Source organism: Anomalospiza imberbis, chromosome 6 (assembly GCF_031753505.1).
Source record: "Anomalospiza imberbis isolate Cuckoo-Finch-1a 21T00152 chromosome 6, ASM3175350v1, whole genome shotgun sequence".
Lineage (NCBI taxonomy): Eukaryota > Metazoa > Chordata > Aves > Passeriformes > Viduidae > Anomalospiza > Anomalospiza imberbis.
The window spans coordinates 38,374,460-38,400,711 of NC_089686.1; the positions used below are offsets into that span (position 1 = coordinate 38,374,460).

Below are 26,252 nucleotides of genomic sequence, written 5' to 3' on the forward strand. Positions count from 1 at the left end.
GTGCCATGTGCCAGGACAACCAGCCTTGGCTGGAAGAGGTGCCCAGGGAGGTCTCCAGCATGACCACTTGTGACATTCCCTTTCTCTCTCTCCCCACAGATGCCAGCAAGGACCACCCACAGCAGCAGGCAGGAGTCATCTGGAGAGTGACAGGCGGCCTATTCAGTATCACCCGGGGAGCTGTGGGGGCCACACTGGGAGGAGTTGCCTGGGTGGGCAGCAAGAGTCTGGAGCTCACCAAAACAGCTGTGACCAGTGTCCCCGCTGCTGGCGTTGGACTGGTGAAGGGCAGCGTCTCAGCAGTGACCGGCGGCGTCGGAGCTGTGGGCAGCGCGGTCGCCAGCAAAGTCCCTTTCACTGCAAAGAAGAAGGACAAGGCTGACTAATGCCTGTCGCAGCTCCCTTCCAAAAGATCAACCTGCCCATACTGTCCCCCTACCCAGCACCTCTTTGAGTTGGAACCAGCCGCTTCAGGGAGGGTCGAGCACCCGAGCAGACTCTGGCTGCAGCCTGCTCAGCACCGCCTGCCTAGCTCAGAGCTCACAGAGCCACTGTCAATGCCTTTCACTCCCATCACCTACTGGGAACCATCTTTACTCTGGGGACTTTAAAGGTGTGGTTGTCTCTGTCTTGTAGTTTCCTTCCTCCCTTCTTGTTCTTGTAAGCATGGAGGGATGGGAGAAGGCATCAGGCTCCATCTGCCTGGAGGTGAAGGGAGTAACAGGGGATGGGGGAGAACTATGCCTGGTTTGAAGTGTGGGTTGTGTGGTCAGATTCGACTTCAGCTGGAAAGATAGCCTCTGAAACACCCCTTCCCTCTGGAAGGTGTGTTTGGGAGGTGTGCCTGGCAGAGAACTGCAGAAGTCCCATTGACACAAAGGAGAGATACTGTGAAGAGGGGGAAGCCTCTCTCCTGCCCTGCACCTCTTACCTTTTCTTTGCAGGGCCCATCCCCACAAGCTGCTCCCAGTCACTTACTCCCCAGCTGAATTGAACCCTTCAGAGAGGGAACCCTCAAGCTCAGCAGAGCAGCTCTGGGGTGGTGCCTCACCAGGGCATGATACATCCCAGACCATCAACTTCTGCACAGATTTTCTTGGTGGGAGGGAGCAATATGAAAGCTGCTCCTATGTTCCCATTTGGGGAAGGAGCTGACAGTAGCACTTGCTAGGCCTCTGTGATATTGCAGTACAGGCAGTGATGTTCCACAGAGAGACCAGACCTTTTGTTTGACCCTTGAAGTCCTTCCAGTATCCCACTCTGTAACAAGGGCGTTTTGTCTCTTGGCCACTCTCACACTCCACAGACATCACTAGTAACCAGGAGCAAATGTGTTCCCAAATGCCACCCAAATTCTGCTGCAGGGATGGAGGGGAAGCTGAGAGTCTTGCTCTCCCCACGACTCAGCATCCTGGGAGTGAAGGCCTGGGTGTAAGTGGGCTGCACCATGATGGAGAACGCTTCCCAAGGGGCTGAGCGTGCTCCAACAGCAGTTAGCCTGCAAAGGGCACCAGCAACTCCTCTTCTGCACGCTGCTCCTGCAGCCCCAGCCCGGCTCCTCTGAATGACCACGTTGCACTAAATAGCCCACCCATAGTCATAGTGCCGCAGCAACCCAGACACCTGCATCCATCTGGGAGTCACAGCCATCCTCAGCCTGGCCTGTGATGCTCAAGGGGCCGTGTGGCATTGTACACACACATACAAACACAAACCATGCACTCACTCCCTCCCTCCAACATCCCCTGTAATTCTTGGGATGAGGAAATCCACAGGCTCCAGCATTAACTCTGCTGCTTCTGGCTTTGGCAGGAGATTTGCCTTTGTAGGTGTTGGATGCATAGGCAAGTGAAGCAGTGCTTGTGCTGTATTTTATAAACATGCATCTGTGTTACCGTGCATGTGTACATGTAAGTCCACAGGCATGTCTTCAACCAGGGAAACAAACCTGTGCCACTGCCGCAGAGGAGTTCACACAGTCATCTTTGGCACTTTCAGCATACAGTTTTTATACAGGGTCCTAGTCAGAAGAAAAACCATGTTTTAGAGGATGTTTTGCCCTCTGTTGCCCAAGAGCATAGTTTATTGAAACCAAAGGAATGTGAAAAATCCCCTTTCTCCTGTCTGTGCTGTTTGTTTTCTCTCAGCCCTATCTTTTGGACGTTGAAGCCAACTTTCTTGATCTTCATTTCCCCTTGGAGGTTGTTGCACTTCCTGACTGCTCTCTTGTGCTTAGGACTTAGACATCAGGGAATATTTAAGTGCAACACACATACACCCCCGCCACCATTTTTGCTGAATGTTCTTGAGCTTGTGTTGCAGTTTTCGTTCTGACCTTTATTAAATCCACATTTTGGGATGTATGTTTCTGGGTCCCCCTGATAATCATGCTGGTGTTAGTCACTCTCCATACCCTTTGCTAGGTAGCCCCTCCTGTTTGCAGTGGTAAGAAGCTGCTGATCTCCACAGTTTGCTACTCTTGATAGCATGAGAAAGGTTTGACTTACATTTTTGTTTCTGAAGAGGAAGCAGCATTTGGTAGGTGTGTGCATTTCCTCACTTTGTGCCCTTTGTTCTGGTGAAGGCCAAGTTGACCCTGACATGCCGATTTTGTCTCTGAAGGCAGTGGCTTCACAGAAAGATCAGGCCTTGATGTGTGCCTGTACTTTGCTGGGATGCTCGTGGCAGTTGTCAAGGCCAGAAGAAGTCTTGTCTGTTCTCCCTTTGTCTCAAACGCCCTGCAAAGCTGGAGGACAGCTTGCACTGCACAGATCTCTGCTCACTGCTCTCCCTGAGCACAACTCATCTCTTATTCCAGATCACAGACTGCCTCTAAAGCGAGCTCTAGCCCCAAAGCTGAAAGCTGCTTCTGTGTAACTAGCTGTGTTGTCACCAACCCTCTGAGAAAGATAGCTTCTGGTCAATTGGGACAGAAGAGCCTTTTTCCTAAATGTCTCTCCCAGGTCTTGGACAGGAGGAGATAGAATCTAAGAACCTTCAGCAGCCAGCCCTGGGTGGGTGGTGGGAGGCTGATTGTGCTTTTGGCTAAACAGTGTCTCACACAGGCTCTTGCTGGTGGAGGCAGTACATCCTGCCCAAGCTGTTGTCTGCAGGCCCTGTGTGTACAGAGCAGGCATGGCAAATGGGATAAAGGTGATGTAAGGAAGGCCACTGGGGCCCTGAGGGTTTCCCATCTTTCTATTTCTTCTCTTCTGCGCATCCTTGCAGGAAATAGAGTAAAGCCTATCGTTTGTCTGGAAGTGCCGTTTCCTTGCAGGATGGCCTGGAGAAGAAGAGATGAGCTGGAGAGGAGAACTCACAGCTGAAATTGCTGTTCTTACAGCCCAGCTAAAGGACAGCTCAGGGACCATGAGTAGCAAGAGATCAAATTAGCAGGCAGGGGTGGAAGATTAAATCTACTCCAAAAACAAGGCCTCACACTGCTAAACAGGCATTCAGGAATAAGTAACTCTCCAGGACTCAAAGGCTTTAAGAAAGTCTATGCTAGGCCTGCTCAGTTGCCCATAGTTACCCAGTCCCTGCTTTTCTGGGCATTTACAGTGCCAGAGCAGAGGGAAAACAGGGTCAGTCTTCCCAATCTAAAAGTAAAGATGCCTTCTGACAACTCTGGTTGCAGGACAGTGGGATCTGGATTGGATGGGGAAGCTGTTGGCTCTTGTCAGATGCTCTATCTTTCCTCCTCCAGCCACCTGGGCCACTGGTGTAGCCGTTCTCTCACTGCCTGTTCATGGTACGAAGGGCAAAAACGGTGTTGTGCATAAATCCCATGGCTACCAGATGGGGTAGCTTGGTACAAAATAGGAGGGGGTGGCATTGGGGTAGAGGGAAGGATTAAAGGGAGTTGATACACAGAAGATGAGGAGAGAGTGGTGTGACAGGAGAAGCTGAGGAGTGAGGCAACAAGAAAATGAGGACCATGGAAAGAATTTGTTTCTTAGGACAGGCTTTGAATCAGAAGATGAGTGCAATGGAGTTAGTCCTAGGGAAGAGCACAGAAAGGGGAGTGGGTCACTGTGGGTTTTGGTGTGTGGTGGTGGTACATGCCTGGCTTGTCCCCTGCTTCCATAGTAATGATGATTGCTAGCAATTTTCATTTAGACAGATCAGTGGATGGTTGAAGCATCAGATCAGCTTCCTTCTTATCATCCACCCTTCCCAAATCTCCCCCAGGCTTTTGTCATGATCTCCCCATGATGAGGCTGGGTCTCCCCCATGGTGGAGGTGGGATGTGACCCTATTTGCAGCCCTGTGTCCCACCTTGCCTGGCTGTTCCCTGTGCCTGACGAACATGTCCTAGCTGAAAGGAGACCCACAGATGCATCCTCTCCTCCCTTTTCCCTGACCTGTCTCATTATCCTTAACTCTTTATCCCTCCCTTAGCTTTCAGTCTTGCCCATGGATAGAGCTCCCCACAGCTTTTGCTGAGACCTTCATTAAGCATCCACACTCGCAGTGTCTGGGAGGCCAGAGGGTGATTGGCCCTGCAGCTCCCCTGGCTGGGAGAGAATTGCATGTCTTCCACCTCTCTCTGTCCCCTTGTGTCTTGTGTGTGGAAAATCTTAACCCACTTCTTTTTCTCTGGGTTCCCTTGTTGGCTCTTATCCCTGTGGGTGGGTCATTTCTGTATCTCCATTGCAAAGTCATCCTTGTAAAAACAACAGCATGAGTGGGAATATGGAGATGGTTAGAGAGAGCCGAGAGCCAGGGCCCAACTCTGCTTCTCTAGGAGCTGAGGAGGCCTTTGGCAACCCAAAACTGCGGTCCTGTGCACAGTGCTGAGCTCCAGAGAACACTTTTGTTCTTTATCATTTCATTGTCTGTAATTGGTTTCCTACTGAATTTGTTTGCTTGGTTTGTTTTTCAGTGTGTTTCTGGGAATATTCTGCATCTCTGTATTTTAATTACAGTAAAATTTGAGGATAAAAACCATGATTATGCTGGCTCTTGTTCCTAGTGGGGGGAAATGAGGAGAGGAAGCACAATTGAAGGAAGATGTTAGAGATTCCTTGGGAAATTAGATCTCTCCCCTAAGGGCTCTAGATGAGGCACCAAGCAAGGCAGAATCTCCACCCCTGCTTAAACTAGGACATAGCTTTCAAGCGTGGTTCAAAAGCCATTTTGCTGCAGGCGTCTTTCCTGATTGGAATGGTAAGAACAGTTTGGATAAGACTTCTAAACTCAATTTTTTGTGTTGGTTTAAAGACCAGTGCATAAGAGGGCTTTCAGGCTGGGGACAGCTGGCCTAGCCCTGAAAGTGGGATCTCAGCAGCTGAAGATGGGAAATTTTGCCTCTACAGCCGCTGCTCCTTCAGGCATGTTTGCATAGCCACTTTTCCCAGCAGAGGAAGCAAATTCTCCTCACAGCAGCCTGCTCCTTCTGCAGGAGATGGGGGTTTGACATCCCTCCTCAGGGCTGCAGCAAGCCCCCATGGAGCAGCCTGACCCTCTGCTGGCTGGCAGTGTTGGTGCTGGGGGGGCACAGCCAGCACCTCCAGCCCCCTCATCTGCTCCACGGGCACTTAACCCAGGGCAGAGCCACGCAGTGCTCCTGGGAATGCACAGCCCTCAGGGAGGATTGCAGGCCAGTGGCCAGGCAATGCTGGATCAGCCACAAGACAGGGTGTCCCTTTTACTGAGTTGAGGCCAGTAGCCAACAGCTCAGCATTTGTTAAGTGCTGACAAAAGGATTAATTTAGTAACTAATAACAGGGCAATCAAGCCATTTATTTGGTTGGCATTTTGCTGCCAGATGCTTGGGAAGAGCAGCACACAGTGCACCAATAAGGCTATCTGCAGCCACCTCTGCCACCTGCCCTGTTCCTCCATCCTCGCTTGCAGATTCAGCCAGGCAGTGTGGCTTGGGAGGCACCAAGCTGGTGGCAGGAGCAAGTCTGGCAATGACAGGGAGGTGAAGACACCTGGGGACGTGGTCTCTTCCAGGGGCTGCCCCTATGCCCACTGCGGGGAGGGAGATGAGGAAAGTGCCCATCCCACAGCAAGTGCACAGTATCCCCCCATTCCTCCTCCCAGAGCTGGAACCATCCATGTAGCCTTGCAGACAGCACAGATGAAGTACAGGTGCTAGAGCACCTGAGAAACTCTCAGGTACTTCACAGCTTCTCACCTTTCCTGCAGCCCAGCTGGTTTTCCACATTAAGGCAAGTCACAAAACACCACTAACAAGCTGCTCCCCCAGAGGTCTTGCAAGAGGTGAAAGGATGGTGCAAAATCACCTATAGTTATAGCTTTGCCATGTCTCACTCAGGCAGCGTGTCCCATCCCCCTGTGTGCAACTGCAGCAGCCAGTCTTCTCCCAAGTAAGAGTGGGGCAAAAGCTGGTGGGCAGCAGAGCTCGGAAGAGACCTTTGGAGAGAAGACCTGCCCAGGTAGGTGGGCTGTGGGTGGCTCAGACACCTCTGGGCAAGTAGCGGACCCAAAGCTGGTAGTGTGCAGCTGTGAGTAGATGTCACAAATTGTGGTCTCATCTCTCTGTGGGTCGCTGCCCTGCCTGGCTCCAGGAGCAACTGGAAAACTGCTGGGCCACTGTTGTCCTCTGTACCCTGAGGACTGGCCCCAGTGGCTTCCTATCAGCAGCTACTTGTGGTCTGCAGGACGTGTGTCTCGAGGGCTCGACTGTTGGGACTCTGCCAGATGGGTTGGAGGAGCTGGCCAGCTGTTTCATCAGACAAGGATCAAGTAGACCAGCAATACCTTGTGTAAGGCTTTCAGTGTTCCTGCCCTGCATGCCTGGCTCCCCCATTCAGCAGCTTTCTGATCTGCCTGTCATGGTTGTAGCTGGCATGCAGCTGCCAGATAAATATGGCCATATTTAGTATACAGCCGTGACACCTGCCCAGACCACAGGCCCAGGTGTCTTGCAGGCAGCAGGCAGTTGATGAAGGAATACCTGTGTATTGCCAGGATCATCTTGTTCATTCATTTTCATTCTGGCAGTTTCATGACCTGCACCAGAGCACCTTCCCTGTCCTCCAGGGTAGGCCATGCCAGCATGGGCATCAGCACTGTCAGACATGGTGGGGGGCAGCCTGATGGGAATGGTTTCACTGTGCTGGTGCCACTAGCACTCTGGAGTCGGGCACTTCAACAAGTCCCATGCCCCCATGCAAACCAACAAGTTTTCAGGTCAGTAAATAACCACGGGTTCTTGCTTTTGGCTAAACTGCTTGCATTTTGACACACTTCTGATGCAAACATGCACACGCCTGAGGAGGTGGCTGCAGCTCCCTGCCACCCTGAGGGCTGCAGTGTCTCCTCCCCCAGCTTTGTCCTACCCGCTCCCGGCCTCGCAGGAGTTGGGCAAACCAGGAGATGCTGCTGTATGCCTGGTGCATCCACTCCAGTATACTTGCTGAGGTCTTTCAGTTGAAGTTCACCCCCAGGTCAGTTTTATTGCACTTTTATTTACAGAAAACACAGAAATAAAGCATTAAATATGTTGGGCTTTTACCAAATGACCCAATCGCTTTTTTCCCTTTTTTTTTTTTGTGTGGGTTTTTGGCACAAAGAAATATCACAGGTGATACCAAACAACCATGTAGGAGCAGCTGACCAACTGCCCAGCCCAATAACAGGACTTAAACAGACAGACATGTCACACTGAGATCAAAAATGAGGAGGTTGTTCCACTTTCAGCTTCCAGTCTAACCTGTTCATTGGGGGCAGGGGGAGTTATTCTGGAGGGGATGACACCATTCATAAATTATATTTATATTTACCTCTTACATTGTAAAAGTAAACAGTGCAAAAGTACAGTACCCCAGATACCCTTCGGTTTGGAAAGCTTGAAGGTTGCTTTATACATTTTGTGTGTTTTGTAAACATTGTTACCCATCCAGAGTTCTAGCTCTTGATTGGAGAGACCCAACTCCTCCTGGCATCCAAAATGTATTGAGGGGCAGCAGTCACTTCCCCTGGACTTCAGCCTTTGAGATTCCAGCTCGAGGTCTAGTGCAAATTTTGGAGAGAAAAAGACAAGAGAGGGAAAGAGGGGAAAACAAAAGGAAAGAAAATAAAATAAGGCATCAGTTAGAGACAGTACACATCAAAACCAGGCTCGTTGGGGCTGCCTTAGGAGAAAGGCAGGAAGTCTCTCTCCTCCACCAGGCTGATGGAGAGGTTCTTCAGCTCCTCCTCAGAGCCAGCAGTTTTGTAGCCGAGCTGTGCCAGCACCTGTTGGCAGGCATGCTGGGTGAACGCCACGATCTCGTAGGACAGACGGAAGCGCCACTTCTCCGCTGTCGCCGCTGAGTTGCGCACCGTCCCATACTTGTGTTTGGAGGAGGACCTGTCTCCTCGGGTGTTGTTCTGTATCCAGCGCTCGACGTTGCTGTCCATGGGGATGCCCAGGAAATCGTAGATCTCCTCAGTCTTTTTCATGGGGTTCCTGGCCAGGTCTTCATACCGCACCAGCATGTACTTGCCCTTGAGCCATGGTGGCCGGTTGAGGCCGGTGGACACAGAGTTCCAGAAGTCCTCACACACTGTGGTGAGCTGGGTCACGTCCAGGTTGTATGGCTTCCTGCCAGTGCCGTCCCAGATCCTCCACAGCCTGTAGGTGTCTCGGAAGGTCTCACTCCGGGATGCCAAGATCCCCCGGGGGTCCCGCACCAGCTGGATGACCTTCAAGTTCAGCCGCGGGTCCTCCACCAGGGCCCGGAGGTCACTGACCTCGGGCACCCGTACGGTTTTGATGGCCACGTGGCCGTGCTCTCTGCAGGACTCAGTGGCCAGTGTCAGGTTCAAGGTCCCACACTTCTTCACGCAGTCTCCTTCCTCCAGGTGGAGATCCACAGCTCCCAGGGACTCACATACAGGTGGTGAGCACAGGGCCTTGCTGGCTCCCCTGCGGAAGAGGCGGTCGGTGGTGTGGTTGACAGGCTGGGGCTTGATGTAGTTCTCCAGGAAGTAGAGGTCGCAGTCATACAGGCTCCTCAGCAAGTCTCGGCTGGCCCCCAGCATGACCCGCCTGTCTGTCGTACTCTTGCTCTGGGTCAGCTTTGGGATCAGGGTGTACTGGACGTGGTAGAGGGGCTCAAATAAATAGAAGACATCGAAATGCTGGTTAAACAGCTGCCCAACAAATGAGGAGCCGCTGCGGGTGGTGGCAAGGATGAGAACATGAGTCTTCCTGGAGAGGTTATACGGGAAAGTGGGATTCTCATCACACAGCCTGTCAGCCACATCAGAGTCCTGGCTCAGGCTGCAGTTCACAGGATTAGGGATGGGGCAGCTGTGGAAGGATTTGGCAGTGAAAGTCCGAATTGCTGTGTACTGGATTGCAATGGATGCCAAGGCTAGGAGGAGTACAGCCTTCCAGGAACATTGCATGGCTGGTCAACTTCATGGAGCTTCTTCGCAGGTTGTCTTGGTGTCTGCAACCCAACAGAGAATTCACAAGTTGAGCATGGACTGCCAAGTATCCAACTGATGCAGGTACCAACAAATGCCCTCCTAATGTAAGTCCATCAGTCATAACCATGTGAATCCCAGTCACACACTGCAGAGCCCCATTTCAGACAAGAAAAATAGCAGGCAGAGGCTGGCAAGCCTGGAGAAACATATCCAGCCAGGACTTAAGCCCTGTTCCTTCCAGGCTGTGGGTGTACATAAATCTTGTGGCCCATAGCTCACCCCATGCACTGCAACCCAGGCAGGGGAATGTCAGAACCCGGCGGTGACACTGTCTGTCTCCATCCAGCTGCTGCAAACTCTCTTCCCCAGCTCCCTTGTGAGTCACTTGTCACTTGGACCCCAGTGCAGGAGCTGTGGCAGGGAAAGGTCAGGGGATGGTGCTATCTTGTCTCCATCCATTCTATCCAGCTGTCAGGATAAGGCATGGCCCATCCAGGCCAGCAACCTCCTACCTAGTAGAGTGGCAGTGTCTCTCCTGGAGCTGCAAACCTCTTTGCACAGAGGTCCAACAGCTAGCTCTGTCTGTCAGCCTCTGGGGACGAGTGCAGCCAGAGCTGTGCCCTCAGCAATGAGCTCACAGGTCTGGTAAGGTCCTGCTCCACTCTAGGATTCAGGACTCTCCTGTTCTGAGCACCAGAGGGGAAAAACAATAGTAGAAAGGAGGAAGCATGTAAAACTGCATCTCTTCTATACCCTATTGCCAACCAGGGCAGTAGCCCTTGGCACCAGGGATGGGTGCAAGGAAGAGTGGGGCTGTAGTTGCAAGGAACAACTTCAGAGGTGCTAGCCCACACATGGGCAAGGGTAGGGGAAACTGAGGAGAACCCTTGGATGGAATGCTCAGGGACCATGATGGGGCAGGGGGAGTACCTGTCATGCCTGGGGAGCTGGCACATTGCTGGGAGGGGATGTAACTGTGGTGGTGCTTCAATATTCCCCCTATTCACTAACCAAATAATGTTCATGGACTGCCTGCTGCTCTCCAAAGCAGAGACATTTCACATCCACATACTATTGCTCTCGGGGGATCAGTGGGGCTGGGAGACAGAACATAGAGGATGCATCCCAGAAACTCCAAACAGGCTAAAACACCAGTGTGTGGGAGACACACCAGTATAAGCAATGGTTTTGAAGCTCTCCTGCATCTATTCTCCCTTGCCCATCTTCCTTCCATGTCTCTCCTCCCACAGTGTGGTACATTCACCTGCCCATCCACTTCAGGCAAACCAAGGGGACAAGACCCAAGTACCTCTGCTCCTCGCCCAGCAGAGCCCACTGTATCGTCACTGCCATTGCTGCCTCTGCCCTGCTCTCTGTGGGTCCCCAGGGAGAACAACGTGCTGGCCCCAAGCTCACAGTGAGTGCCCTGTTCAGCCCCAGCACCAGGTCACTGTGGGTGGGACTGTCAGATCCAGTGCTATTGCTGCTTGTATGAGGTCTCTGGGGGAGTCCAGTGGGCCAGCAATGGATTTCAGCATGTGAGGGCTGTTCTAACCCAGAGCACATTGAAATCCCTGATGGGCTTGGGACAGTGCAATGTTCCTGGAGTATGGTCCCTGCAGAGCCCAAAGCAGCTGCCACAATGTGTTGCTCCCATGTCCTCAATGTGTTCCATGCCCTAGGGAGACCCTGTCACCCAGCAAGTGACACCAGGAGGGCAGATCAGACTTGCAAGTGAGTAAAAAAGCCTTGCTTTTTAAAAATTAATATATTTATTATTTACTGATTGCCCCAGCTGATTTGTGGAGGTAGGAAGCTTCAGGAACTATCAACTCCAAAGACCTGGAGCAGGACTTTAGAGCAGGACCCCAGGACAGGGGGGCTGGCACAGCTGTTGCATGCAGCTCCCCACCAGCTGTGTTCCCTGTGTCTGTGCACTCGGAGCTGTGCTTTAGACCCAAAATGATGCTTTGAATGCAGGTTGCTTTCACTTGGTCTGCTGCCTGCCAAGGATTGTGGCACATGGCTGGAGGACTGAAGTCAGAGATGCTTGGCTATTGCTGCTGCTGGATTGGGGTTACCCACCCTGCAAAGGGGAAACCAGGCCCCAGTGTCCACATGGGATATTCTATCCCTTGGATAAAGTCTTTTTCCAGGTCTGCTAAGGCAGAACAGGACAGGAGTGTCCCTGTTGGCATCTCCTGTCCCAAGTGTCTTCTGCATGCTGCCTAGGTGGAAGCTGCAGCGGGAATGCTTTCCTGCTCTCTAGTGATGGCCAACCACACTGCATCCCTCACACACAACCTCACCTGCTACTCTTTGCTTCATTGCTGATGGATGCTGGAGCAGCTGAGACTCAGATCGTCCTGGTTATAGCAGAAACCTGCTGCTGGCTCCCCAAAAAAGGCACACCAGAGACCAGATGTTTTCTTGGTCCCAATTCCCACCAGATCACTCACTGGCTGTGAGCATTTCAGGTTCTCCACCCACACTGACCCATTCCCCTTTGCAATGTCCCAAGTGGCAGAGGGAAAAAAACGGGGCATTGATTCACCTCCTTGACTGAGCAAGTACTAAACCACAGCCCAGCTTCAGCCTTTGCTGCCCCTTGGCATGTGTGCCCTGCCCATCTGCTGAGCTGAAACCAGGGAGGGGAAGGTTTTGGAAGAAGGCTTCCCTCCCTGATGTCTCATCTGTGGCCTTTAAAACCAGCCAGAACCTCCTCTCACCTCCCAGCTGGCTCTCCTGCCTCCTCCCATCACTGCCTGTCCCTGAGGGCTGCAGTTCCTGCTCAATCCAGCCCTGGGCTCCAGGGACAGTGATGACTGGCAGCTGGGTGCTCTAGAGAAGCTCCTGGGGCAGCAAAAGCACATGGCACCTGGGAGCTGCTGGGACACCTGGGGACCACTTTTACTCCCACTGTCCCTTGTTCATCTGTCAGACAGAGCCAGGCTGGTGTGAACACCTGCCAAGGAGGAGCTGTGCTGGGCTCCACACGGCTCCCAGTGGGCCGGCTGAGCAGTGGCTGCAGCCAACGTGCCCCAGGAGGATGTGTCCTGCACAGAGGCACAGCAGGACATCCTTCACACTCCCATTCCTGCCCTGAGGAGCCTTGTTCTTAAACTGGCCTGATACCCAGGGCCAGCAGTTCAGACAGCAGCTGGAGAGAGGGCCATGCCCACATGGGGCTGCATCTGAGAGTCCTGTGTGAGGCATGGATCATTTTGGCTCCTCAGCCCCAGACCATGGGAGTCATCTGATATGCTGGCCTCGTAGATGTTTCTGTGCTAGAAGTGTTCTCAGTCAAAGTCACCCTCTATTCTGTCTCCAGCTCAGCTCCACCAAAGATGATGAGCAAATGCAGCCCAAGGGTGGGAGCCGAGTTCAGTGTGTCCCTCCAGGCAGTTGGACTATGAGATGGAGCATGGGGTGGGGGTACATCACTCACACCTTCCAGCCCCTGGCACTGCTGGTACTGCAAGGGGCCTGCCAGAAGGCACGTGGGCTCTTTTGGGACTGTGCTGGGGCCACCACTGCCTCTTTCCCAACCCTAACCCCCTTGTGGTGACAGCATGGCAGAGTGAACTCTGCTGCCTTGCCTGCATTTCTGTGCAGCTGCCTGCAGTCGCACTGGGACCAGGCTGTCCGCAAGGGACACACGGCATCCGGCAACCGGCTCTAAGTGCAGCAGGAGGCCAGCCAGTGCCTGGCACAGGGACAGGAGCATTGTCTGTGCGAAGAGGAAGGTGCTGAGCCTTTCCTCTCCCCTGCCTCACTTCCCGCAGCCTTGAGCCTCGAGGAAGGGAAAGGATGGGCGCAGGCAGTGCAACCTCCCCCACCCTGTGCACCTGCCAACAGCAGCGGATGCATAATCACCTGCCTTCCTCTTCCTCCTCCTCCTCCACTGACTTCCAGCACTGCTCTGAGGGAGATGAGCAGGCAAGAAGCCAGTAAGACAGCCCAGGAGTGCCAGGGAGATCGGAGGTGATGAATTAAGCTGAATGGCATCTGTGAGTCACCAGTGCTGTGCGGGGAGCAGTGAATGCAGCTGGCCAGCCATCATGCAGCAGGGACCGACCAGCGGCTCCCGCTCTGGGCATGGTCTTCCTAGGTTTGATGGGAATTACCTGCTTTTGGAGCCATGCAGTCAGGCCGTGGCACTGAAGGCTGCACTGGCAGCTGAGTTCAAGTGCTGCCAAGCAGGCTGGAGTCTGTGGGGAAGTTGCAGGGGTCAGTACAACGCACGGGTCTCCTCCGCTCCAAAAGCAGCTCGGTGTTATGCAGGGCAGTGCCTCACAGCACTGTGGCACTCTCATCCTCCTGGGGGGCTCCCACAGCATCTCCACATGGGCAGCTGCCTTGCCTCCTGCCCCAAGCCTTCCCTCCGGGTTTCCTTGCTCCCCAGAGGTGGCCGTGTTCAGGCAACTCAGGGGTGATGGCAGCTTTAGGCAGGAGCCCTTGCAGTTACTGATTCTGTTACTGCTGTACTGAAGGCTCTCTCACAGGGCAGTCAAAAAAAAACCTGCTCTTTTTGGTTGCCTTCCAGGCTGTCCCCCTCTCTCAACAGCTCCCCAGGAGCTGTATCCTCAGCCTGGCTGGGCTCATCCTGAGCTCCCTTTCCACTGTCAGGGAAACCTCTGTGCTTCCCTATGGCTGGAAGGAAGGGAAAAGGCAACTGAAGAAGGTGTGAGGGTCTGTGCAACAGAGGTGCCTGCTCCCGCCTTTGTAAAAGCCCTGGCACACTGGAGGAGTGCCTGAGCCTTGCCAGTCCTTCCCGCAGGCCTGCCTGGTGCCAGTCCAGCTACCGGCACCCTCTACCCCCAAAACCGATTCCCCGCCAGCTGTTTCCATGGAAACGGCAGAGTGACTCAGGACTTTGGGACCAGCTGGAAAACACAACTGCGAGCAGTGATCGCCTGAGAAGCACCGGGCCGGGGTCTCGGTGCCAGGGAGAGGGGTGGATGACTGCGGGAGTGGGCAGGGCTGCCTGCCCACCTGCCCGCCCGCTGGGCACGGGCACACCGGCAGAGGGGAGCATACGGCACACCCTGCACAAGGCAGCGAGTTGTAAGGCAAAACCCCTCTCCTGACACAAGTGAGACTGCAGCAGGCTCACCAGGGGACACATCCCAAAATGTGACTCATGAAGACAACCCCTCTTCCCCCTTTCCCTTCCCCCGCCCAGAGACTCATGCATGCGTAGTCACCCAGAGAATTCACAGCACCAACTTCAGCGCCTGCTCAGCCCCGCACCTGCGCCTCTGTCCCCTGCTGAGCATGTAACACCCCTGCATGCCATGCCCACAGCACTTCGGCTTGTTGAGGGCTGCTGGAGGGGACGAGTGGCAGCCAGCACCCTGCGGTGCCTCCCTGCCCAGCCAGCAGCTCCCTCCTGCAGCCCCACTCCTCCCCACCTCACCACCCAGGCACAAAAGTTAAGTCGCAGGTTTGCAAAATAACTCTCAGCCAGTGACCCAGTGGCAAAGGCCCTAACACATTCCAGTGGTCTCCCACCGAGCAAAGCACTGTACTACAACATTGTGGCCACTGAGGCAGGGAAGACAGGCTTCTGGTGGGGTGCAAGCACCCACTTGGTCACAGTGGCTTAGTCATGCTGTTGGCTCTGCAAAGGCTGGAGGACACCAAACACGCCTGTGGGCCACCCAGCCTGGGTGCTGGCTGGCTGCACCCCACCACACCCCAGAGAAAAGAAAGACCACTGAGAAAAAGCAGTGCTGAGCTGTCTCCGATCCCCTACTTGACTCTGGGCACCACGCAGGGTGGTGAGCAGGGCTGGTTGCTGCCCCCAAGCCTCCCCCTCAGCAAGCCCCACCAACATGAGATCTTCACGTGGTGGGAATGAATTTTCAGCCTTGTCTTCTCTTCAGCCATCCAGGGTTAGAGCTTTCCTACAGTCACAGCTCCAAATGCCAGCTGGGACTCATGCCCGCCACCTTCCTCGGGTGCCTCACCGTGTGCCAAGCGGAGGTGCTTCATGCCCCCAGACTTATTCTGCTCTTGCATTCATCACCTCCTGGAGCACTCTTCTTATGATAAGGCACAGGATTCCTGTGCTCAAAGCCACCCTGGCACATGTCCCCTGTTCCTCTATCTCTGTTCTTTCCCTCTGCATTTCATAGGGACCGACAGATCCTTTACCACCGGAAGATTACTGCCCACTTTGACCAGCACTTAAACAATCACAGGACTTTCAGCAGGGAATCAGTCTCTTTCCTACTGGCACACAGCATACACATTTTCAGTTAATTAATCACTACCAAGTAATGCCAACCCCAGCCGGTCCCAGAGTTTTCTTATCGCGACATCCACCTGTGCCTGTTTATCCCTCATCCTCTGAACTGCATCTGCCTCTTCCCGAGGATGCGAACGCCTCGGTAAACCAAATACAGGGGGTTCTGTGCTCTCCACCTTCCCCTGAGCCATCCACCAGCCTGCTGGTGCCTGCTCACTCCCAGAGCACTCCCTGGCAGGAGCTGGGAAGGCTCTTTTGGGATGAACGCGCTCATTCACCACCTCAGAACACTCTTTTTGCAACGTCCCTAACCTATGGCCGCGTCTAGTGCCCAAATCTCGAACCGCACAGCTTTCCCGTAGGATTGCTCCATGCTATGGTGTGCACCCCACTCTGCGAGGTCTCCTCGTCAGCCTGTGCCCTCACGGCAGGTTTCGCAGACCGCCTGGAGGTCTGACAGCAAACGCCGGGGCATTTGCTCCGCCGGCTGGCGCGGCTACGCGGCCGGGCAGGGCATCTGGCCTCCCTGTGCCACCGGGGACTTACTCACTTGCTCCAGGCGCAGCTCCTCGCCCAACAGCAGCCCAAGTTTCGCGGCAGCTCGTTCCCCCGGGGGTCTGGGGCCAGGGCTGCTGTGCCCTCGCCGCTAAGGCAGCCCCGGGCGGCGGCTTCCCCCTGGGCGCTCGCAGCTCGGGCTGGGGTCCCGCCGCAGCCGGGCTGGGCACCAGCGGGAAAAGTCCTTCCCGCCGCTGCGGGTGACGTCTCGCTGCCTTGGAAAGTTGGTGGCGCGGAAAGGGTTAAGAGAGAGCCCCAGCACGCCGCCCCCGGGCACCCCCGCCGATCTGCGCCGCTCTCCCCCCACCCCCGGCGCCCCTTACCTGGCGGAACGCCCCGGCGGGCTGCCCCCCGCATCCCCGGCCGCGGATCCTGGGGCGGGGGACGCCCAGCCCGGCCCAGCCCGGCCCGGCCCGGGGGCGGCAGCCGGCGGAGCTCAGCGGGCGGCGCTGCGGGGGCTCATCCCTGCCCGCGCTGCCGCCCTGCCCTGCCCTGCCCGCGCGGGCACCCGCCGAGCGGGGCCGCCTCTCCACGCCCTCCGTGCCGGGCGAGGGGCGGGCGGGCGGCGAGGGGGCTGCGCCGCTTCCCTCCCTCCCTCCCTCCCTCCCTTCCTCTCTCCGCCCGGCAGCGCGCACGGGCGCACGCAGCACAGCGCCAGGCACCGGCATCGGCTCCGGCAAAGCCTCCGCTCCGCGCCGCCCGCTCACCCCAGCCCGGCCGCCGGGCTCCCCGGCTTTGCCGAGCAGGAAACTCCCCTTATTTACCTCCCCGAGGCGCCCGGCAGGAGCGGCCAGAACCCCTCCCGCCGCGGGGCCGGGAGGGGGCCCGGTGAGGCACCCCCGCGAGATGTGTCCCCCAGGCTGGCTGCTGATAGGGACAGGGGATCCCTGCGGAGCGGCCGGACGCGGGTCCCTCACACCCTCCTCTCGCCCCACTGCTGGGGCACCAGCAGCCCCTCGGGCCCTGCCGGACTTGGTAGCGATGATGATGCACATTCATCCCCTCTTTTCCGGTGGCCTTTGCTCATCAAAAACAATATTGTCATGGGGACTGGTTCTCCAGCGCCAGGAATCCTCCCCGTGCCGCCTAAATCAGGGCTCACCGCCACGGGCAGTGTCCAAGATCATCCTCAGTGGTGCCAGTGGAAAAATACTGGCAGGTGATGGCACCTTCCCACCATCCATCCCACCTCGGAAGGTGGGATAGGACAGAGGAAAAGAAGCATGGGAGTGTGTCAGAGCAGCTGAAGTGGCTGTACTCTGACAGTCACATTCCTCCTGATTCTGTTCGACCCCTAGAAACAGGTCAGACATTTACTTTTGGCAACTTTTGAATGTTTCCCTTTTATCTAGCGCTTGCCAACTAAACTGCATTTTTAGCAGTTTAACTGCAGCTCTGCTGAAATGGCAGCTGCCAGCAAAAGATAGGTTATGATTCTGAAGATGCTACAATAGGTATTCATTTTTTATATCCCTGTTTTATTTGGGGCATATTTGGACCTGCCTGGGCACTGGGCACAGCCATGTGAGCAACATCCATCTCCTGAAAAGCCCTGAACTCTGCAAGGAGCTGCCTCCCCAGCTCAGGGATTTCCGAATCTTTACCCCGACTCTAGGATTTGCAACATGTAAGTGTGGGATCGCAGTACCAGCATGTTCAGCTCAGAACTACCCTTGGCAGAGAGCAGGCTACGAGTAGCAGTGGGGCCCAGGTCTCTGTGCTGCACTTGTGTCAAGAGAAGAATAAATCCCTGGGAACACTGGTCTTGCCTTCTACTCTCAGAGGCCTGCCAGGCTGCGACAGTGAGTTCAGGGCTATGAGATTGCCTTTAAAACTGGGAAAGCACAATGGCAGATTGCCACGTTTGTTGTTTAGCATTTTGGACTTATATTTGCTGTTTTAGGAGTACTCAGATCTTGTGTGTCCATAAATACTAGTATTTCTGAAGTTTTTTACAATATCCTGACAGCCCTAGCCCTCTTAATCTAATTTTAGAAAACTTTGTAGGGATTTTATATTTATAAACAGTTGGTGCTTAAATATTATTTCCCTCACCATAGCAACAGCTCCCCATTGTAGCATTCGCTGTACAGTGCTGTTGCATTGGTGTATCCCTGTTTCGAATGAGAAAGCCCTGAAGCCACTCACTCTCTTGCTTGTTTTCCTACACCTTGCAAAGGACAAGGACTGAGGCTCCTGCCTGTCTGACTCTTCCTGGAGCTGGGAAAGAGCCATGCCACCAGCTGCTGCTGGAAACAAGCCGGTGGCCCTGGGGTTTCTGTTGCTGGTGCTTCTCAGGTGATGTGCTGGCTCAGGCCATCCCCTTCCTGCTGGTTCATTTGCCATGGTGTAGCCCACCTTATACCTGTGCAGTGGCCCCGAGTGCCACCCCTGGGTGGCTTACAGGCCTTCGACAGCTCCAGGTGCCCATGGCATGCACATGACCTGTGCTCCCACTTAGCTGGCACCTCCAGTGAGTGGTGGGGAGCAGCTGTGAGCAGGCATCCAGCTGGCCCACAGCCATGGCTGTGCTCCACTCCCACTGGGGGCCAAGGCAATGGAAGTGCAGGAATGGCAGGCTTTCAAGGAGTTTGGCCAAAGGGGGCATAAACCAGTCCAGAGACCAGTGCCAGGAAGAAATCAAGGGGCTCGCAGTAAGAATATGAGACCCGCATGTTTCCCAGTCTTTCCAAGGAGTCAGGGTTTGCTCCTCTCTTACACATCACTGAGACTGCTCTAAAGTTCTGCAGAAATCCAGAGTGTCCTGCAACTTGAAACAGTCCCAGAGATATTTGGACTCCTACCCACAGATGCTGTAGAGGCTGTCTCATACGAAAGAAAGCAATTTGAAAGAATGGTGGAAAAAAAAAAAAGAGGAATAAAACTGGGGTTGAAGGAGAAACATATGCTTCTGATGATTTCAGCTGGGCATGATCACATTTTCTGATGCTGCCCTGGAATTTTAAGTGTTAATCTAGAGAGATGTTGTTTGTTAGTACATATTACAGCTCTCTATCTCTGACTCTTGTGTATTAAAATATTAATTAGGGTCTGTGGTGTGTGTTTGTGGTCAGTTTGTTTTCAGAGGGAAGGACTGCTGTGGCTGTACCTCACCTTCATCAAGAAAATTTGGTTCTGATTAAAAGGCATCATTTTTCCCCCAGTGTGGCTCCAGGCAGGAGAGCAAAGAGACTGCTGGTGTCTTGGTGAGTCAAGTAAACTCACCTTGTAAATTTTCATCTGAGCCAAAATGCAGTTTGAAAATATCCAATTTCCACGCTCTTCAGCAACAGATTTCTGCAAAGGGTTTGTATTTTCTTCTTTAAAGGTCAAAAAAACCTACCTTAACAACATGTTTGGGAATATATGTAATAAAATATCAATGTGGCTGTTGAGGTGATATGAAGGTTACTGTTCTAATCACTCCAAATGCAGTCTGGAGCAAAGTTATGATTCCGTCAGCTGGCCACATTGCACGTGCCATATATCCTGCACAACGTCGGTAACATAAAGAGCAATGCTTTAAGGCACGTAAATTTAAAGGCAAACTAGAACACATTATTTGTGTGCTTAAGCACGGCATTTTGCAAGCCTGTGTCAGATGGCAGTGTAGTGTTTGTAAGCCCACCTGCGTGCTACATGTTCTTTCTGCCGGAGGAGGGGAGGCTCTCCCTGGGCTGCAGCAATGCTCCGCTCCGGCAGCAATGCAGGAACCCTCCCGCCTGGCTCAGGCTTTCCATGCTGGAAGGAAGCGCCTCTCCGGGCCGAGAAGGTAAAAACTTTGCTGCCGTCCCCGGAGGATGGGAGGTGTGTCGCACAGGAAGATTTGCTGTTGGCTCGCTGGCGGCCGCTCGGCAGCGGCGTGGCCAGGACTGGGGCATTGCAGCAGGCTGGGAGCCGCGGGACGGCTGCGACGAAGCGGGGCTGCCGCTGCCTTCTGCCCGCCCTGTGCCTCCCTTTGAAGGGCTGGAGGGTGCAAGCCTCCCTCCGAGGAGTTCCGAAAGTCTGCCAGAACCCGATGGGGTTACTGAAATCGTTCCTAAGCCCCGCAGGAGCACCAGCCGAGATTTCTCACAGAGTGATTTTTTGATACCTTGATCTTAAGGGACAAAGACTGGAATATTTTAGGGACATCTGACTTTCAAAAAATGTTCTTTCTCATTGGCCTTCATGCAGAAGCTTTGACAAAATATTTGACACTTATGCTTCTGTAGTTCAGAAGGGGAGATAAACAGCTCATGCTATAATCCCTTCTCTTGAGCAGCTTATAAATTCTGTGTGTGCAGGAGTGGCAATGTCCCAAGGATGTGTTTATTTACCCCTGCCTTTCACTCCCCCTTCCTCTTAGGTTTGCCCTCCCAAGAGCCACAAGAAGTGAATATAACACATAAGGTAAAGGAAATGGATGAGGACAAAAGTAACTGCATCAGTGTTATGCAGTCACTTTGACATACTCACAGAATCATGGCTACAGATCAGTTTTAAATAGCTGGGCAGGCGTGGTGGGAGAAATTCCCCTCCTCTATACAAAAATAAACTCAATCAACCACCCATTTGTAAAATCCCAGATTTTCGGTGCCAAACAGTCATTGTGGCTGCTCAGTCTTGTCCTGTGGGTGACAGGCTCCAGCCTTGTACCCAGTAATTCCCACACCAGAGCTGCCAGCATGGGCACACCTTTGTGTCAGGAGAGATGCCTTTACTGCTGTGAGTGAGTTGTTCCAGAGCTTGATGTGCCTGATGGTGAAACATTCCCCTTATTTCCAGGCTGGAGACATTGAGTTTTGGCTTCCAGCCACTGGATCACATTATGCCTTTGCCTATTAGATTAAAGAGCTATCTGCTATCTGAACTATTTCTCTTGTGTAGGTATTAATAGATCATGATCAAGGCACCTCTTAACCTTCTCTCTGAGAAGTTAAATGGACTAAACTTCTTTATCTCTCATACTGAAGCAGAGCTTTCTAGGCTTTTAATGATTCTTGCTGGTCTCTCCAGCCTGCCTGAAGTCTGTTTGAAAGCACACACCCCACAAACACAGAGAGCATCTCAGGACTGACCATGAGAGCAGCTGTGCTAACTCAGCTAAGGATCCTGCCTTGGCTCAGCACACCTGCTTGGCACACTGTGACCCATAACAGCCTGGGCTGGTCATCCCCCTAGCATCCCATCTTACTCCTGAGAAATCTCCCAGGAAAAGGTCAAACCTTATAAGCTCCTGGGGTCTGCCTTACTCCTAGCACAGAAAATAACATAAATGGGACACAGTGCAGTCCTCTCCCAGCTTTGCTCAGCCCTCAGATCATCTCTCCCAGGCCTGTTCCCACCTCCCTTGAGGTAAGGTCAAGAGGAAAATCATCTACTGATGGAGACCCCAAGCCAGTATCAAAAGCCATATTGGACTTACACATATCTTTGTATTTTTGTTTTCTTCTCTTTAAAGGTGTACTTCAGCCTTCACGATGTTAAATATGCCCCATAAATCATGCTGTATCCAAGCCCACACTTTTACTCAGCCTGTATCTTTTGTAGTCCCATTTCCTTGGGAGTTAGAAATACAGTAGTAACTTTAACACTGCTTCTGGTGTTTTTAATAAAAATAATTCACATAGTATGAATCTGCAGAGGGTTGGGTGTGAATTTACTAAGACACTCCATATTTCACTGGACTGAAAAAGGGGGATTCGTGAAAGTGTCAGTGAAGACTGGAGATTGAAAGCCTGGTTAAAGAGCAGTTTGTCTTTTTGACAACCCACACCCCTTCCTAACTGGTCCTGGGCCACTGCCTTCCTGCCAGCCCCACAGAGCCTTCCCAGCTGCCTCACACAGGTAGAAAAAACCATCAGAAACTATCCTCAGTAATCCTCAGGTACAGGGGTTGCTTTGATCCCAGAACAAATGACAGGGCTGTCAAACCAGCTACGAGTGCCACCTTCATGCCATGCCAGGGTAAGGTGCTCCACGTTCACACACTCACGTGTCCTGAAAATTCCTGTCAGTGATTGAAGAGTGGGGGTCATTCAATCATGGTGCACGACAGCAAGGTCTTACAGAGGGGAAGGTGACTTTATTATAAAAAATCTCTTATGTGTTTCCTCATTCACGTTCTCTTATGTACAAACACCAAGATGTGTGTCCCCAAGGGTTCTCTGTGACCCAGAGGACAAGGGATGCTGGTTGCTGGGTCCTCCCTATGATTCCTGCATTCCTCTTGCTGGCAAATCCTGAACTAGTTTTTTGGACTGATATTGACAGTTCAGAGTTGTTTCTTGCAACTATGTTCCTACTGGGTTAACAGGAAGTAATAACACGCTGCTGTCTTCTGCTAACACAGCATTTGTCCTGAGGCTTATCAGACCTGGGATTGGTGGTGCTCTGCTTGACTAACTGGAAATGCATCCTTGCTTATGAATACAGCCCTTCTTTTAGCCCCCGTTCTGCTTTTCCTCCAGTTCATACACATGAGCTTGCGTTTCTCTAGCATCCATACCAGCTTTAGTATTTCTATTAAAGGACTCTGCAAGGACTAAGACAGGGAACAGCCTGCCACCTGCTAGGCCTGGATGCTGCATGTCCTGTGTGTAGGGGGAAATGAGAGCCCCTCCTTGCAAACTGCCAAGGCTGGGATGCTGGCCAGAGAGGAAGGTTTAGGTTCTGCTGGATCTTAAAGCAGGTCTGTGTCAGTATTCAGGCTTTTCGGGTCAGATTAGTTTCCCATTTTGGAAAAAAAAGGATGCAAGGTCTTAGAATGCATGTGGTGTTGTTTGTTACTTGCAATGCTTTGGGGGTTTTTAAGTTGCTTGAGGTCGGTATGACCATGACCACCACATTTGAGAGGGATCCCCACAGAGCAGAGGCATCTTGAGAGGAACTGGCCAGTCCCCAGGGAAACTGCTGCATCCTGTCTGCAGTACTTGAGACTAGAGAAGAGTCTGACTGGAGGGCTATAGTTCTGTTCTGAGATAGTTTTGCCTCTATTCCAGCTCAGGGATTGCACTGGTGAGGGTATGTCTGCTATAAGGGATGAGGGTGCTTGCCCAGGAAGGGGCTGCCAGCCTGGCCATGCAGCAGCAGGAGGTGATGTGACCCGCTGTGCCCCCAGCCCAGACCCCAAGAGGCAAGGACTATCTCTGGCAGTGTGTCCAGGGCAGTGGTACTCCGAGCATCCTGGAGCTGTGTCTCTGCTGGAGAGCCGGGTGTGACCCACATCACCGGTATGCACAGCATCTGCTCCGCCTCCCCAGCCCTTTTGATGTGGTTGTCACACTTCTGCAGAACCTTAAATTAGCTTGGCATCAGTAGAGTCTCTCATTTCATCCTAAACTGCCTGAAGTTCACAAAGCCTCTGCGGGAGCCTGCACATCACTGAGATGCACATGAGTTGGTGACATTGCCACTGCAAGCCCAGCCCAAGCAGCAGTCTGTCTCTCTAAGGACAGATGGGTCCCCAAGGAGACCCTGCCTCCTCCAGCTTGTGAAAAACAGGTTCACTCTCCTGTGAAAATTTTAAAAGTTTAATAAAGGACAATAGGAGACAAAAGACAGTAACGCAAAGATTACAGCTGGGTGCATCTTGGCACTCAGCCAAGAGCACACCATCACCTTCGGGGATACCCCTTAAATACCTTTTCCATTACATCAGCCTGTTGCATATTCATAGACCTTATGCATAAACTAGTTTACATCTTCCAGGAGCTATTTTACATGGCCCCTCCTTGGGTCTGCCTTTTTAAAGCATGCCTATTTCTTGGCTGTGGTTTTGGCTCCTCCTTATCGCTTCCAGTTTGGGCCTTGGTCCGTACTTTGTTCAGACAGCAGATGCTGATAGTTGGCCTGTCAGTAGCAGGGTCTTCATTACATGTTCACTGGATGTTACCCCGGCCACAAAGACAGTTCACTCCTAACTATATCAGCTACCAATACTACTGTGTCTAAGTTTTTGTTAATAGCAGAAATAAAAGCAAAGTTATTTTAACATTACAGATATAACATTCATCCTAATGTTTGCGAAAAGCCAACAGCATAATAAGTATTTATAACAAGCTACTGCTCAGAGGGTGCAGAAGGCTGTGCTGTGAATCCATCTGCAGTGTTGGGTACCAGTCCCATGCCCCATCCCCAAAACACCATGGCATCCACGAGCCTGAAAGTTCTTCCTCACTGGCAGCCGTGCACTGCTCCTCACTAGTGTGCAGGGCTGGTGGGGAGATGCTGCTTCACCCTGTCCTGAAACCCCAATCCCTGAAACACTGCCCATGTGTCCTGGCACAGGATCTGGCTCCAGGCTCGGAGAGAAAATGCTGTTTAACATCTGACAGGTCATGCAGCCAGGTCACTGTGGAAGTAATTTTTTCTTTGACACAGCTCTCATGAGAGCAGGGTGGGAGAGGCTGGGGGGCTTTGCCTCTGGCACCCTGCCGCCCCTTGCAAGGTACATCCCAGCCTGGCCTCCCTTAGCTGCAGGTGCCGGAAGCCTTGGGGCCAGCTTCCCCAAGCAGGCGTCCTTCCTTCCTCTGATTTGTGTGTGTACTGGTGGCTGCAGGGGCCTCACGTGTGTTTACTGGCGGCTGCAGAAGCCCCAAGGGCCAGGGAGAGCTGGCGTCCTGCCACTGTTCCCTCCCCAGCCAGGCTGGATCCACTGAGCCGTGTCCCAAGGAGAAGGGGAGCAGAGAGCACGGGGAGAGTCCATCAGCTGCTTTGAGGAGCACTGGAGTGGTGGTGGCCTTGCGGAGCAGAGCTGCAGCTTCACATGGAGGGGCTGGGGACAGGCAACAAAGTCAGGTCTGGAGAGCTCAAAGAGACGTGATGCTGTGCCAGGGTGGTGAGGCCGGCAGGGCATGGGGCAGCAGGAGCAGAGCCGAGGCTGCTCTCATTTGGGAGCTGCAGAAGCGCATGCCAGGTGCCTCATCCTCCTGGAGCCCCTGGCCGCGGGCAGCATTACAAACCAGCCCTCTCAAGGAGCTCTGTGAGGTCGGGGCCGCCGGCGGCCAGGCACGGGGCAGGCTGGCCCTGCCGCCAGCCGGGAGCAGGGACAGCCACCCCCTCAATGCCGCCGGTGTCCCTGCTCCGACAAAGAGCCCTTTCGGGGAGCCGCAGCAGCCCGGCTGCGGCAGCCCTGCCTGCGAGCAGGGCAGCAGGGCCGAGCAGGCTGCAAGCAGCAGCCTCGGGGCCATGGGAGCCAGGGGCTTCTCCTGCGAAGCCAGGGCCATCTCCCAGCCTGGCCACGCCACTCTGCTGTTACAGCTCGCTCCGTTCCTGGGCGTGCAGCTTGCTTGATAATTGGGCTTCCCCTGAAAGCCAGGCTGGGGAGGAGGGTAGAAGGTCAGGGCTTTGTTCAAGATGCCAAGAGGGAGTTCTAGATGGTCCCATGGGACCGTGAGGGCCACGCGGGAACCTAGGTTGGGCACCAGGAAGCCGAAGAGGCCACAGCATGACAGCATGGGGCACAGGCTGGCTGGGGTCCACGGGAGTTTTTGCTTCAGACTTCCTACCTGTGTACCTGTGGCTGCTGCTGTCAGTATCTCAGCATCGAAATCCTGGATTAGCTCATGATACAGTTTCAGGAGATACCTTCCAAGTTCACCCAGCTCCCTAAGACCTCCTGCTTCTTCCTGCTTCCCCTGCCCTTGCTCAGGACGTGCCCATGCTTTTGGCTGGCTGGGCTGGAGGGGGGACAGGGAAGCAGCCTTTTTCCCCCCAGGACATTCTTCTGCTGAGTCTGCATGTTGGTGCTGCTTCTCCTCCAGGCAAAACACTGGAACTGATTCCCAGGCTGCTGACCCAGCACAGTGACAGGAGCAGGCAAGGACACTGTCTAGGGCAGGCACCCTGCCTGGTGCCCCAGAGGAGGGCAAGAGGATGTCTCAGGTCCTCTCAGGCCAAAGCAGTGAGCAGGGCCTCTGGGCTGGGACACCCCCACTCTAAACAGGCACAGCCTGGCTTCTCCAGGAGATGCCCATGGAAAAGGTTCATGGCTGCAAAAGTGAATGACAGGGTACATTGTGTTTGTGCACTGTTCTCACAGCAGCCAGCAACACATCTCAGGACTGTC

General features: G+C 53.6%; 2 protein-coding genes across 4 annotated transcripts in view; one reads left to right on the forward strand and one right to left on the reverse strand.

The window, feature by feature from the left end:
* LOC137475810 (transmembrane protein 263-like) overlaps positions 1-4,953 on the forward strand; it is a 198,532-nt gene extending 193,579 nt beyond the window's left edge. For both annotated transcript variants that reach the window (XM_068193500.1, XM_068193502.1), the window contains exon 3: positions 100-4,953. In XM_068193500.1, the coding sequence (XP_068049601.1) occupies positions 100-386 (287 nt within the window). In that variant the 3' untranslated portion in view covers positions 387-4,953. The remainder of the gene's footprint in view (positions 1-99) is intronic.
* A 2,469-nt stretch (positions 4,954-7,422) lies between these two features.
* CHST1 (carbohydrate sulfotransferase 1) lies at positions 7,423-16,750 on the reverse strand. 2 transcript variants are annotated; one of them, XM_068193498.1, is made up of 2 exons: positions 16,525-16,750; positions 7,423-9,413 (listed from the first exon to the last, which is right to left on the reverse strand). In XM_068193498.1, the coding sequence occupies exon 2, from the start codon at positions 9,367-9,369 to the stop codon at positions 8,110-8,112; it is 1,260 nt and encodes a 419-aa protein (XP_068049599.1). In that variant the 5' UTR covers positions 9,370-9,413; positions 16,525-16,750; the 3' UTR covers positions 7,423-8,109. The 2 variants fall into 2 exon arrangements, with proteins under 2 accessions (XP_068049599.1, XP_068049600.1); XM_068193499.1 differs by lacking the exon at positions 16,525-16,750 and adding an exon at positions 16,197-16,439.
* Between the last annotated feature and the right edge of the window lie 9,502 nt (positions 16,751-26,252).

Coding starts and splice junctions, on each gene's coding strand:
- CHST1 (XM_068193498.1), bottom strand. CDS start 9,369: ATGCAATGTTCCTGGAAGGCTGTACTCCTCCTAGCCTTGGCATCCATT.